General features: G+C 41.7%; 1 protein-coding gene across 2 annotated transcripts; it reads right to left on the bottom strand.

Moving 5' to 3' along the window:
* Positions 1 to 238: 238 nt before the first annotated feature.
* On the bottom strand, positions 239 to 14,509 carry LOC136762947 (WD repeat-containing protein 86). 2 transcript variants are annotated; one of them, XM_066716578.1, is made up of 7 exons: positions 14,403 to 14,509; positions 13,640 to 13,831; positions 11,899 to 12,040; positions 8,509 to 8,929; positions 2,267 to 2,402; positions 793 to 896; positions 239 to 537 (listed from the first exon to the last, which is right to left on the bottom strand). In XM_066716578.1, exons 2-7 carry the CDS (start codon positions 13,812 to 13,814, stop codon positions 301 to 303), a joined length of 1,215 nt encoding a protein of 404 aa, XP_066572675.1. In that variant the 5' UTR covers positions 13,815 to 13,831; positions 14,403 to 14,509; the 3' UTR covers positions 239 to 300. The 2 variants fall into 2 exon arrangements, with proteins under 2 accessions (XP_066572675.1, XP_066572665.1); XM_066716568.1 differs by lacking the exon at positions 14,403 to 14,509 and adding an exon at positions 13,990 to 14,385.
* Between the last annotated feature and the right edge of the window lie 66 nt (positions 14,510 to 14,575).

Raw genomic sequence — 14,575 nt, 5'->3', positions numbered from 1 at the left:
TTATTATGCAATCATTAACATTATGGTCTATTTTTACCTAACGGTGCTGCATTTGATTCGTGAATCTTCTTTCCTGCAATATCAACGATTTATTTAAGGGCTGGTGTAAAACACAAAACACATCTTTGGAAACAGGGAGCACTTTAATACAACCTCTACAACCAGAACTGTATTATATTGATGCCTTTTAAAATATGAAAAATCTAGCAATTCAGAAAAGAAAACAGCACAAATCACATTTTTGCAAAAGTCAAATAGTATTTATTTCGTTTTCATCTTATATTTGGAATCTGGCACCGTTCAGACCAGCTCCAGTGTCTCGCGCTCCCGGCGCTCCCTCTCCTCCTGGCGCTCGGCCCGGACCCGCTCCTCCTGCCGCAGGGAGCCCACCCTGTTGTTGCACACTCGGGGCAGGCTGCTGGTGCGGGACTCCTTTCTCGGTCTCTTGCTGCCCCTGTCCTGCTCAAAGAGCCCCCGCACGTCCCACACCCTCAGAGTGCCATCGTGGGACACCGTGTAAAGGGCATGGTTGTGAATCTGAGGAGCGGCAGAGAAATAGATTGTTTTGTGCTGGTCATGTGGATGAGCTACAGCTGGGCTTCAAATCTCTTTTTTTATTCCCCTCTTTGTCAGTATTATCTGTAATATAGTGCAGAATGCTGTCCAAGCTATTAATCAAATGGGAAGGAAGGGCAGGAAGTATTTATAGCAAAACATTATCTGGATTACGATACTGGATTCAACATTCATTTATTTTGGAATGAAGCAGCATTGAAAGTACAACTAACTCACCTGTAAACAATTGATAACGAAGGTGTGTCCTCTAAAAACCTTTCTTAAAACCCCCGACTTGGTATCGAAGGCTCGGGCACAAGAATCGCCACTTCCTGTGAATACTGCAAGAATGTCATATAAAAAAAATTTCAAACAATTTCAAAAGTCTAGAAATGTCTGGATAGAATCTCATGCTGGTGAAAACAGATTTGAAAGAAAACAAAGCGGCCATCCTGGAATTATTTGAACAGTTTCCACTACATTGCACAATGTGAGAAAACAAGGGATGCTGACATAAAAATAACCAGTTATTATAACACCAATCACCGATCCAATATACAACAATATCTCAGAGACACCCTGTCACCAGGAGCACTGGGACAAACCCTCCCTGCACCAGTAAGGAACGCAACAGATGTCATGTTTTTACGTGGAAATGATTTGATTTATTAACGGCACAATACCTGCCCTTCATACTGTGTATTTTCAGTAGGGATGAAATCTCCCACCAATGTGAGAACACGTCCCAGAGCCAGGAAGCTAACTCGACCAGGACAGAACACTAATTTACCGCTCAGAGCCGTGACACTGCAATGAACTGGGATAGCAAGTGGAGACGACACCGCCTCATCTGACTACTTTAGAGTCAGCGCTACCAGAGGAATCGCACTGCACTCCCCCGACACCTCAGAGAGATAATGACCGTCATCAAGGCTGGGGTGAGCCTACTCGATTAGCAGAGTGATCTCATGTTTATTTTATCGAGTGCGAGCTCTCAACAGGCCTCTCTCATCCTGCCGAAGACATGAGCCGACCTCGGGTGCCGGGCGATAGGTGATTTGGTAGTACATGAGGAGAGATGTGTGCTTCCGAGACTGGAAAATGGCGAACCGTTGTTTTTTGAGCTGTGTCATCAAAACTGGAGGCTTGACCTTTTTCTGCTGAACTAAATACAAAGTAGAACAAGCACTAAGGATGCAGGCCTCTTAAAAGCCACAACAGTAAACAAGATGCATCTTATCAGGATGTGATTTATAGTGGCTGAAAGACACACTGTGGTTGTCATGTCTGTGACGAACACAAAAAAGGCCCCAACGCTGAAGTCTTATGACAACATTAATCACGCGGTCTCAGACACGCCTGTCTGGTTTCCGATTACATGGCATCTGATCCTTGTCATCACTCTGTGGACTTATTGGGGACAGGCTCCTGCTACAGGGTTGTATACTTTAAATGCAACAACAGCCCGAATCAGTGCCCTTCAAAGACGCCACATTCACAATCGCTTGTAACACAATCTGTTCAATCCAAGAGCAAAGAGGCCTGCTCTCATAGGAACCAAGACAAAGCCAATCAAATCCCACCAAATGCTCCTCATATCAATGTGTATAAGATAAGCAGCAATGAGTTGGAACACATGATACATAGGTATCAACTGCAACATCACATCAGCAGCGATCGTTTCACAACACGGACGGGCAGAAACACTTACACAGTCCGTCTTGGTATCTGATCGCGCTGACAGAGTGCTTGTGTGCCTTGTATGTCCGAACGCACTGCCCAGTGTCGGACGTCCAGCACTTAACGGTCTGGTCCGCACTCCCAGAGTACAGGTGTTGATTCGCAAGCTGGAAAATAAAACTCATATCAAGACTCTACTGGAAATATAGGCATTTGATTAAATATACCTACGTGACATTCCACACTGTTCTATTAAAAAAATTAACAAACAATGAATACACATGTTCCTATGCATTGTAATCATTTGATACCCATCACAGAACTTAAACTGTACACTGGCACACGCTTTCTACGCTTCTGCTGGTTTAGTGTTACCAGCAATTTTGTGGAGGTTTCCGACACGCATTATGCAAGACCCGTTATATACAAAAAGTAACCCCCATGACTGCCAGTGTGAGACACTGACAGATATTAGCCCCCAGGTCATGCTGTCCAATGGGGCCTCGAACTTTCATCACGTCCTTCAAACAGAAAGTGCCCAATACGACCCCTGAAACACACTTCCAATGAGAAAGAGTGCACCGAGAACCACAGCACTAGACTAGAATTGAACTCAATTTGAATTTACGAAAGAAAATCCCCCGTGTGAAAGTGCTGTTGGAATATGTTGGTAGACTGATTTAAAGTGATATACTCGCCGTTGAACATATATTATTATTATTATTATTTTTATTTCTTGGCAGACACCCTTATCCAGGGTGACTTACAACATAAGTGAAAACAAAGTCCAAAAATAGTTAAGTAAAGGCATCAAACATTACAAATTCAATTTACATAAAACATAGCAATTCAAAATATAATACATTTTACAACTTCCAATTTACACAGGCAAGTATAGTAAGTGAGGTCCTACATCCTGGATGGTAAAAGCTAAGTGCTGTCAAGATGTAGAGTCACAGTCAAGGGCTACTGGAAAGGGAGCAAGGAGGAAAACAATCAAAAACGCAAGAAGCATAATAAAACTCTGTGAAGTGCTATCTAACGGGGATTAAAAGGACTAATATTACAAGTACTGTCTGAAAAGATGTGTCTTGATATACTGCCCAAGAGACAAACTGACAATATAAGTACAGTAAATACCCACAACAAACTGACCACTATCAAATGGTCTTGTTCAAAGTTTGGCGACTCAAAATAATGATTTAAACGTCAATGCCTCGTTCCTTATGCGTTCACACTCACAATACACCACATCGCTATTCCCAGATTCGGCAGAGACATTCCCAGCTGAAATGGATTCTCTGATTTGTTCCCACCCGCAGTATAATTACCGAGTTCGTATTTAGCATGAATAATGAACTATGTAAGGAGTAGCTTGTAAATTATAATTACAATACCAATTTCAAGACGCTGACTTTCACAAAGGAAGCAGGAGCGAATTGTTATAAAAATTGGAAAAACAGATCACCTGGAACGCAATACAGTTGAGATATAAGAGAGCCACTGAACAATTATGAATATGTATTATATTCCAATCAATGGAATAAAGATTTACTATGGCAATTAATACAATTTATAACATATTTCTAAGTTATTCAAGAGCTAATAGGAGTTTGATGGATGGAGTGCAATACTGTTTTTAGATTGGTTCAGAGAAAGGAGGATGCTATAGTACTAATAATGTTCTCATGAAAATAATCACATTCTAGATCAAAAGCAGTTCATCCACATTACGAACTGCATAGCACATAACATAGATATACAAGACATTAGACTTTGCACTCAAAAGCATGGAGTTTCTGAATGAAAGACCTAAAAATGTAACAAAATATGTGGTTTGAGTTTGTGTGTGTGCGTTTTCTTTCTCACACTACCGTTGTGATTTACAAATGAAACCATTAGATTGTCTATATGGCTTCATTACTATTTGATGAGCTTTCCTTTTGTGCACGCCTATGAAAATATGAAGCCCTTTGAACAATAAATATTGATCAAATGTGAAATAAGATTTTCTAAACGTTGCTTTGTTTCTGTAACTTGAAGCACTGGAATTACGCCTCTCTTGAATTGTTCTCTATATAAATAAGGGGAGATAAAAAAAGGCTGTACGCTGTGAACACACAGCCGGCTTCAGGCGGGCAGTCGGTCCACTCTCACTGTGGCCGTTACTGTTATTTAAAGTGCCTCCTGGCGAGAGGAAGATTTATGGATTGGGCAGTAACAGGCCTTGAGCTCTGCAACTCCAAGAAAGATCAATCACTGAAGAAAGGGATCATGGGAAGTTTCACTGCTGACCACTTGTAAATAAAGCTAACCAACATGTTCATTCCTCAGACCTTCACAGACTGTGGTGTAATGATACTACTGCACATGGGTTTCTGTATAAACCGTAGACCTCTCTCCGATTTTAAAATCATTTAATTTCAGCCATCTGGGTTTTTCCTGTCTTTGGTTATTTTGTAAACCAGAGGGATTATATTTTAAAAATATATCTGCAGGCTATTGTTTCTCATGGGACTTGCAACAGCTAGAACAAGGACTGGATTAATTATGACCGGTGCGTCGGTTTCCAGCCCACAGACACACACACACTACCCTGCGTCTCCTGATTAGGACTGAATTTTCTGGGAGTGCAGACATGCCAGGACATGTATTCTTGCAGAGAGGAACACACTGCTGATGGCTGAGAGAAGCTGGGTTCATTTGGAACAACAAAAACATATTACAGATTACAAATACAGATGTTCTCTTCAAAGCACAGGCAGTTAGCAGAGTTCTCGCACATCTTTAACAAATGTCCGTACCCGAGTATATACTGTTCAAATACCTTCAATTATTTTAAATATTTAATTGCAGTGGATGAGTTATATTTTCAAACTTTTCTTTAGAGCCAAGGTTCCCATATCGTGGTCCCTGCTTGGGCAATGTCCTCAAGAGAACATTTCTCTGGACGAGGACATGCGTGGGGAGTAACAAAATTGTTGCTTGTCTACGACTGAACGAACTGTGTCTGTGATCCGTTTTATAAGTGGAGGGCCAACGCAAGCCCCTCACTGGTGCGGTTTTGTTACAGTTGTGCATCTCAATGTGGTTTATGAATCCTTGGAGGATGAACACAATAGCTAACAGATTACAGGAAGTGTGTTGGAGTAAATGTAGAATTACAGATTTGGCTCAATGTTCATCCTTAATAAACCCAGCAGAGCCCAACTACTGCAATGAAAATAAAAAAACTAATTTCAAATCAGTCCTGGGTATTGTAAGATAAATTAGTTTTTACTGGCTCCACCATGTTTGTTTACTTGTTTGTCTGTTTCTAGTAACCCCCTCGGAGACCGTGGACTAATTTGTCAGACCAGTAAAGTATCAGCCTCTATTTGACAAGATGTTCTTTTGAACGTGACAATTATTACAATAGCTCCTGTCCACAAAGCCCACAGAAAGCCAATAGTATTTATAATTAAACCATTTTTATATCAGTTTATGTCTGACATCAATGAATGTCCTCAAATTACCATTTTGTTACACAAGCAGAGGTCTGTAGATGGAGACAGATAGGTTATCTTTCCAAACAAACTAACTGACGATCACCTGTAATTCGAGGAAAAACTGCTTTTGTGGAGCCGGCCTGTGTCCAGAGCTTAGCACATCTCTGTGTATAACCTCATAAAAGACATGTTTCCAAACGTTTCCAAAAAAGCTCCACACCAAACGTCTGTAGACAATGGAACGAGTCTGAAGTGGTACATCTTCCACAGTTAAACATAAACATGTGCTATTCAGCTTGATTTAAAGTGCCCCAATTACGTAGATGCAGGTCTATTAAAAGCAGCAGGAAAAAACAAATCGTGTTCTGCCGAGTCGTCACAAAAAATAATGGACTTGCCGAGAATTGCTTCACCTAAAAAGACGTGTGTGGTTATCGTACTGCATTTTGTAAGTCACTAATTGTATGGCTTTATGTATACAATGGTAGCTTCCTACTAGATTGGATAGACTCTACATATAATCACTGGAAAATTATGATCCCTTTGTTTCATTCAACATCTGCCTCTAATTACACCAGCATCCTTGACCTTTCAAACTGCAAGTCACAACTAAAACAAACGATGCATTCCAAAGAAACAGAATAAACACATTTCCACCCCAACCCCCCGCACACACGCACACGCACTCTTCCCTTCTCTTCCCAATGGTTCAGTTCTCGAGAGAAGGCCACTGTACTTTTTGTTCTTGTACTTCTGTTCAGATTCTCATCACTATGTAACTAAACCCGGCTTCTTTAAAAGGGAGACAGGGAAAGATTAACATCTCCCGTTAACTGGAAGGAAGCTAACTGATGAGGGCCATATAAAACGTGGGCATAAAATTAACTGCCACGTACTCGAGTTGTTTTATTGACTAATGAAGCGAAACGGCACACAAAGCATGGCTCCTCTCTCCGAGTATGTGCTTCCAGAATGAAACCTGCGTTTATAACGGTGTCTATTAGCCAAAAACCTCGAAGGCCATACGTGTCCCAGGCAAATGATCTTTACAAGCCTTTTCCAATTCGGCTGAGGCATCTACAACACTTCAATCATCTCACACAGAGCGTTAGGAACCACTTCCACAGAGGAGCACCTTCTACAACGCTGGAGGGAAATAGCTTTTTTATGGCGTTTGGGGAGGATAAAATGTAAAACCGTCGGCTCTGTGATGCGGTCTGCCTTCTCTAGAGAGTTTGTTACAGCTCTGAATACACAGCCAGCACTTGCAAGTAAAACCTCCTCTGAAAGACCTGCCACAGTGTGCTTGCGTTTGGTTTTATATACCTCTATGGTGTCTACGCTTAATGTCAGTGCTGCCAACCTTCAAATGCGTTTATTACATATTTATTTTGTGGAATGAGAAAAACATTTTCAGTTGGAAACTCAAACATTGAAATTGAATCTGACTCTAAGAAACAACTTTTTTTTTTTTTTAATTGGCTAGCAAATGCCAAAAAGGCAAACCAATTTTATGCTATTGTTATGTTTGGACAAAGCGATCTCCTACATCTGGAGAAAGACGTGTTTTGCAAAGGGTGAAAAATCTTTTGCTGTGTGAAAAAATATTGCATCATTTTCTATGAACAGATACAAATATACAGGACCCCCAGTGGAACCGAGAGGTGCCTAATTGAAATTTCAACTCACGTTTAAGTGGATACATAGAAAATGATGTGCCCGAGCTTTAGTTATTACTACCACCATCACAGTAACAGTGATATTTCTTCTACGTTCTTGCTACACTGTCACTTTTGTAGTTCACATTTGTAAAAAGGTTGTACTCCTGTAAAGAGATTGAAGATATTTTCTCATCCACTGAGTTACGTCTTGTTTTTGCCTTTGAAAAAAAATTAAACCCTTACAGGCTCAAAAAAGGAATTTTTTTAAATACACCAGTGATCCCGTTCTACAAATAAGGAGTATTTTGTTTTGCGTTCAGCTTTTATCGGTTGGCTTTGCCTCAGACACATGCACACAGATACAGAGAGCAGCTTCAAAGCCGGCGTGTGACGGTGGAAAAGTGCAGTTCTTCACATCCATCTCGTTAGGAAGGTAATGTGAAGATTAAGAAAAGATTTCTGCAAGTCTGCAAGTTACTGTACCCTCAAATGAAACCAACTCCTTTAAGCAATTTGGCAAACAATCACAGAGCTATCTATCTATATAAAAATAAACATTACTTAACAATACACTCCGGATTTCTGACATTTCTGACCAGTAAACACACTTCTGTCCCTTCAATCTCCATTTTGTTTAAGCAAAATCAAAACACAAAGCAACTTGCCAAAGCAATGGTACACTTCATATGTCTTTCATCATTAAATTACTTTCCTTACCTACAGGAGAGCACCTGGCATAAAACTGTCTGCAGTACAGCATGAGGACCTGATCAACACTGATCAATTTGGAGCGCTGATTCGGGTCCCAGAGGAGAAAATATGTGCACGAGCAGTTCCCTGTAATTGACCGAATCTAATCCGCTTTTCATCGAGGTCCAAACAATGATTTGAGAAGAGATCAGCCCATTTTCCCCAGTGTCCTCTCTGCTTTATTGTGCATTTCAGGTTACCAATACAACCAGTGAGTTAAAAAACAATAAACATGTATACATTTCTCCTTGTCGAAATTCCCCTGGGTGATTTATGAAGCCATTTATAAGTAGCACATGCAATTGGGTCAATAATGGTTTTAGAGAGACGTCCAGCCCAACTCAAGAACCAGATGGTCATTTTTGCCCCGTTACCTCCAGACAGATGACCGATCCCTGATGCTCCTGCAACACGTGGGTCTGCTCCCCGGCAGTCAGGTCCCAGCGGCGCACCGTGTAGTCCCTGCTCCCCGTGAACAGGGCTTTGCCGGGGATGTCCAGAGCCAAGCAGAGGATGGCCCCTGTGTGTCCGCGCAACGTCCGCCAGCAGCGCCCACTGGGGACCAGCCACAGCTTGACCGTGCAATCCGTGCTGCCCGTCACCAGGAAGCCCTTGTCCTGCTCGTTGTCCGCCTCAGCCTCGGACAGGAGGTCCTGGGAGGAGAAGTGGGCCAGGGCCAAGACACAGTTTCGGTGTCCCCGGAGCTCCAGCAGCGGCTGCCCGGTGTCCAAACTCCAGCAGCGCGCCGTGCGGTCGTAGGAGCCGCTGAAGAGACAGCTTCGGGTGACCAAGACTCTAGTTCAGTCAAGGAGAGAAAATAAAAAGGATATATGCACTCACACACATATATCACTGACTGCAAGATCAGAGAATTCAAATGCTGAAAGCTGTAGGTATTCAGGGTAATGTAAGTAGATGGATTATGAACTGGTTGATGTATAGGAGGCAGAGGGTGTTGATTAGAGGAGTTGCTTCTAACTGGAGTGAGGTTGTTAGTGGAGTTCCACAGGGATCAGTACTAGGGCCTGTGCTTTTTCTAATCTATATTAATGATCTGGACTCTGGGATAGTTAGCAAACTTGTCAAATCTGCAGATGATACTAAAATAGGTGGCTCAGCAGATACAATCTTGGCAGCACAGGCTATTCAGAGGGACTCAGATAATATTCAGTCGTGGGCCGACACCTGGCAGATGAAATTCAATGTGGACAAGTGCAAGGTATTACATGCAGGTAACAAAAATGTCCACTATAATTACACTATGGGAGGAATAGAACTAGATGAAGTAACGCATGAGAAAGACCTAGGAGTCTATGTGGACTCCTCACTTTCTCCATCCAAACAATGTGGGGAAGCAATAAAAAAGGCAAACACAATGCTAGGGTATATTGTCAAAAGTGTAGAATTGAGAACAAGGGCAGTGATGTTCAGACTGTACAATGCACTAGTTAGAGCTCATCTGGATACTGTGGACAGTTCTGGGCTCCACACCTCAAGAAAGATATCGCTGCTCTAGAGGCAGTTCAGAGGAGAGCAACCAGACTTATTCCAGGTCTGAAGGGAAAGTCCTACTGATAGACTGAGGAACTGAACCTTTTCACCCTGGAACAGAGGAGACTACGTGGGGACTTGATCCAGGTCTTCAAAATCATGAAAGGCATCGACCACATCAAACCAGAGGAGCTTTTCCAGATCAGCAGGGACACAGGCACCCGGGGACACAAATGGAAATTGGGCTTCAAGGCATTCAAGACAGAAAACAGGAGACACTTCTTCACACAGAGAGACGTCACAATCTGAACAAACTCCCCAGCGATGTGGCTGAAGAGACAATTTGGGAACATTCAAAAACAGACTGGATAGGATCCTTGATCACTTAGTTATTAATGGACACCAAACGAGCACGATGGGGCGAATGGCCTCCTCTCGATTGGACACTTATGTTCTAAATACGATTCAGCTAATAATAAATTGGATTTTAGTGTTGTAATGCGAGACCGATTTTACCTTTGCCAGATATGCTACAAAGTGAGAATACAGAGCAAAACGTAAGAAAGAACAGAGCACAATGCAGCCGATAAGGGATGGGCAATCTTTTCACAGACAGTTTCATTAACAGTGACATGATATGATATGAACCAACATTTGACTGTTTTGATGAACGTTGATCTGTGCGTTCACAGATTTTGTGTTGAACATGATTATAATTTTCCCCGAGTGATATATATTGTCATGATCTGCTAATGAGATGCACACCTCTGACTAGAGCTGAAGAGTGTTTCACTGGTTCTAGGATGCAAATTGGAAACGCAACACCATTAAAATGATTTGGCACTAAGATCTAAGATATATGACCTTCCACATATGGCATGTCATTTCAGGAAGTGGAAATAGAACCATTTTTAAATACTGAGACTATGAATCTTAAATCCATGATCTCACAGTTTGTAGCTGTGCGTTTAGGTGGTAGTTTAGCATATAGTTTACATTGGAAGCACGACTTCCCATTCTGTCTTATACAAAAGGCACAATTCTATAAACCAGATAAACCTACAGTAATTGCTAGGCATTCTCAGTTGAATTGTGTGTAGGAATTTCTTTTCGGACAAAAATAACATAAAATGAACACTATCGGTTTTTCTTTGCATTCATCTTGGAAGCCTAGAACCAAAACGGCATCTTTTATTGTTTTCTAACATTTCTAAAATGTATTCTAACAGGAGATAACGGTCTACTGAGAAAACTTAAGAGTCTAATTAATAATGTTTGAAAAAAATGTTTTCCTTTTGGTGTTTGATTACAAAAGAGCATTTCCGTCTGAATCTCATGTGGTCAATGAACATGTTTGACTGTCTTTCCCCACAATAATTATTGTTGTCTGTAACAAATTAATTATATCAAAACACTTTTTTTATTATTGTTTTGCAGGACTATTTCAGAAAAGCTCATAACATTTGCAAGGCTGTTTCAGATAATAGGAAGTGATCCAATATTGTGAATATAAATGAAAATATATTTCAGTTCTAGCAGTTTCATTTTCAGTGCTTCACCTTTACAAATTATTTATGATTAAGTCTTGTTTGACACTCCATTTATTAGGTCGTATATCTGTTTAAAATTGAACCTCACCAAAAGAAAACCCTTACATGCAAACTTTGTCCATGAAAACAGATTCCTCCTGTTTGATTAATGTTCCCAGAAATACAATTATTTAACTGTCATAAATATAACAACAAAACAAATACAATCAGGAAAAAAAAAACACATTGATTCCAGCACTGTTTCCGTTTAGAAAAAATCTGCACGTTACAGAATTATGAGTCTGTTAAGGGAAGCCAGATTTTTATCATTGAAAAATGACAGCTGACACTATTCTTAATAGAAAAATTGCATGAGAAAATAGTGGCAGGCTTATCATATATTAATGGCAAATAATGACAGCAATTCTCAGCTCTTCTTTACTAATTTCCCCATCAAACACATGCGTGACGGGAGGTTTTGCACAGCAGTTTTATGTTTTATCACACACATCATGTTCAAGTCAACGGTTCACTCAGTTCTCATTTTGAACAACCAAATAGATGATAAAAGTGTGCAACGCAATCAGTTACAATATACAAAATAGGAGAGCGGAAAGCTGCTCCTGGAGAATTCTGCTTTACTCTTTTACTTTCTTTTACACATTACTTTCTCATGTAACACTGTATCCTTCAAAGAGGTCCCACTGAGATACATACACACTCACACATTCAGGCAACACTCACTTGTTTACGATGGAGGTGTGGCCTCTGAAAACAGTGGTGCAGCCACCTGTTGTCACGTCCCACTTCCGCACCGTGTGGTCTGCGCTGCAGGTGTAGGCTGCATCATTCTCCAGGTGACAGTGTGTGATATAGCTCTCATGCCCTGCATCAAACAGTGTGTAAAAACACTTAAATACACATATTTTCCCTTCTGTCGCATTGCTCTGCTAACATTTGAACAGGCATCAGAAAGTGCTATCCACATTATTGTGCTTTTGCTGTTGTTTAGATCTCAGTTAATGTGGGTATTTTCACACAGCTCTGTCAATTGTCAAACTCATTAGAACCTGGTCTTAAAATGCATCATTACACTGGCTAATGAACTCCCCTTAACCCACAACTTAACAGTGGATCTTCCGAGAGACTCTCGCAGGGGAGGAAGAGGACACAGTAAACCAATTGTGATCGGACTCTGGCCTCAGCACACCAAGCAAGGGTCAAATCTGTACAACTCTTCTTTTCCTGGCCAGTTCTTAACCCAATTCCAATTATTCCCATAGATTGTTCTTTGTTCAGTTTCAAGGCCTATAAATGGCCGCACCTATTTTTCTAGGGGCTCAGAGTTTTCACTGAGTTCGGGGATCGTCTGTATCTTTGTCAACTGTTCCTCAAAATTATTGTATTACCATTATCTAATAAATGTCTTGTTGATTCACTGTGGTCCTGTGGATTCCTTACAAAGTGTATTTCTTACACTCTCCAAAATCAATATTGTCTATGGACTTTGTTCTGTGTAACTAGAGTTGCATCTTTGGCTTTCGATCTCTACGTTATCATTACCTTTGATTTACTTCCAAACACACTCCCAAGTGTAAAGGAAACAGTTATTTAACTCTAGAAATTATAAAGTTAAATGATATAGACCAGATGTTTCACATAATTAATTAATAGTTACTTCCCTAGCACTAACTTTTAAGTTTCACTTCAATGGTCTAATAACATCTGTCAATGTTCTTTGTGTGTATGAAGTCTGCAGTTTTGCGAATATTCCTGTTAGGAGAGACCAAGACATTTTATAGCGCACTGAAAAGATCAGTAATATGGTTTGATTCATATGGATAAAATCTAAAGGTTTTAAAGTAAAAGTTGTACTTTTCTGACGGCTGCAGCATCACATGGGTGTTTAAATGATGTGGCCCTAAGGGTCCCACCGGTGAAGACTGCCTTAGTGTAGGAATGCCATTCTGTAGCTCACTGAAAATGCACCAGTGAAACGGTGTACCTTCAAAATGTGCACAGAAGTTAGGAAACTGTACATTGTCATTTTAAGATGGCCACAGACACAAGAAAATAAAATGCCCAAGGTAAAATTAATATATCTGGTATAATATATCGTATTTATTCACTGTGCCTGACTAAGACTAATAAATGAGACATTGCTGACTCTTTCTGTGCGTGTGTCGTTCAATATTCACTTACATTGATACGCACTGAACGTCTTTATTATCTACAGACCTCTTGGTATATCAATGCCATGCTATGCTTTGCATTCACTAGTGCCTTCCATGTATCCCAAGCCAGCGTTTACGGCTTTACTTCTACAAAATACAGCAAGCAACATTAATTAATATGCAAAAGAAAGTAGCCATTTATGATATCATGATTAACCGCCCATAAAGGCGAGGCTGACACTTTACAACACGAAATATGTTGTAAATGATCAAGGAGAAGAACAAGTTAATAAATAGTCCAAATAAAGTACCTAGAAAGACCGCGCAGCACTTGTGTCCGGAGGTCCTCCACAGGCGGGCAGTGCCGTCCTCGCTGGCGGTCAGCAGGCGCGTCCCGTCGGGGCTCAGGCTGGCCCAGTTGACCCCGCCGCGGTGTCCGGAGCACACCCCCCCGGGAGCCGCGGCCCTGGAGCGGCCGCTTCCCATCAGCCTGCGCGCCGGCGCTGTGGGAATCAGCGACAAGCCACCGAAAGCAGCTGGTTAATCTGGGTCTGGTCTCCATCAGGTAGCAGCACCATGACTGAGCGAGACGCAAAGCAGCCATGCAGGCCAGGCGAGAGAGGACTGAAATGCATTTGCTATGAAACAGTGCAATGCGCACCTCAGCCTCCACAGCAGCTGAATCCGCGGCGAGACGCGGGAGGCAGCGAAGTGTCCGCACGGTTCCTGCTGCCGCGCCTGCGCCTGCGCCTCTGCTGCGACTAGCAGCGCTCCTTCTTAACAAAGTGCGCTCCACGACAGGCCTTTCTTTAAATATATACACTATCGACTGCTAATAATTGGTATAGTTAGTTAAAATAATTCAATGGCCACATTATTTGAAATAGTGCATTTTGCTATATTCCTCCTCATGCAGGTTCCAAAAAGAGGATTTTGAGCTACTGAACAATGTATCCAGGCTTTAATTCAGCTGGACCAGTGTGTCCATCCTTTATTCGAGGTTGTGCACCGAGCAGCAGCTTCTGTGCTAATCGGCGCCCTCTGCACTGGGCTGCTTTACAGACGTGCACCCACCCAAATGCGCATGTCAGTGCCACACTTGGGCAGAGAGCTCTGGACGGCGCTGTGCCCGGTGGTGTGTAGCTGTGTAGTTGTGCTTGTGTCCCTGCCTGCTGCTGTCACTGAGTCTCTCCTCTTCACCGCAAGCTCTTCCTCCAGGTCCTAAAGGCAGGCAGACACACAGGAGA

This window comes from Amia ocellicauda, chromosome 2 (assembly GCF_036373705.1).
Source record: "Amia ocellicauda isolate fAmiCal2 chromosome 2, fAmiCal2.hap1, whole genome shotgun sequence".
Lineage (NCBI taxonomy): Eukaryota > Metazoa > Chordata > Actinopteri > Amiiformes > Amiidae > Amia > Amia ocellicauda.
This window is presented reverse-complemented; position numbering and strand designations above follow the sequence as displayed.

Coding starts and splice junctions, on each gene's coding strand:
- LOC136762947 (XM_066716578.1), bottom strand. CDS start 13,814: ATGGGAAGCGGCCGCTCCAGGGCCGCGGCTCCCGGGGGGGTGTGCTCC. Junction 12,041..13,639: donor GTGCTGCGCGGTCTTTCTAG/GTACTTTATTTG, acceptor TGTTTGATGCAG/GGCATGAGAGCTATATCACA. Junction 538..792: donor TCGTTATCAATTGTTTACAG/GTGAGTTAGTTG, acceptor GCCGCTCCTCAG/ATTCACAACCATGCCCTTTA.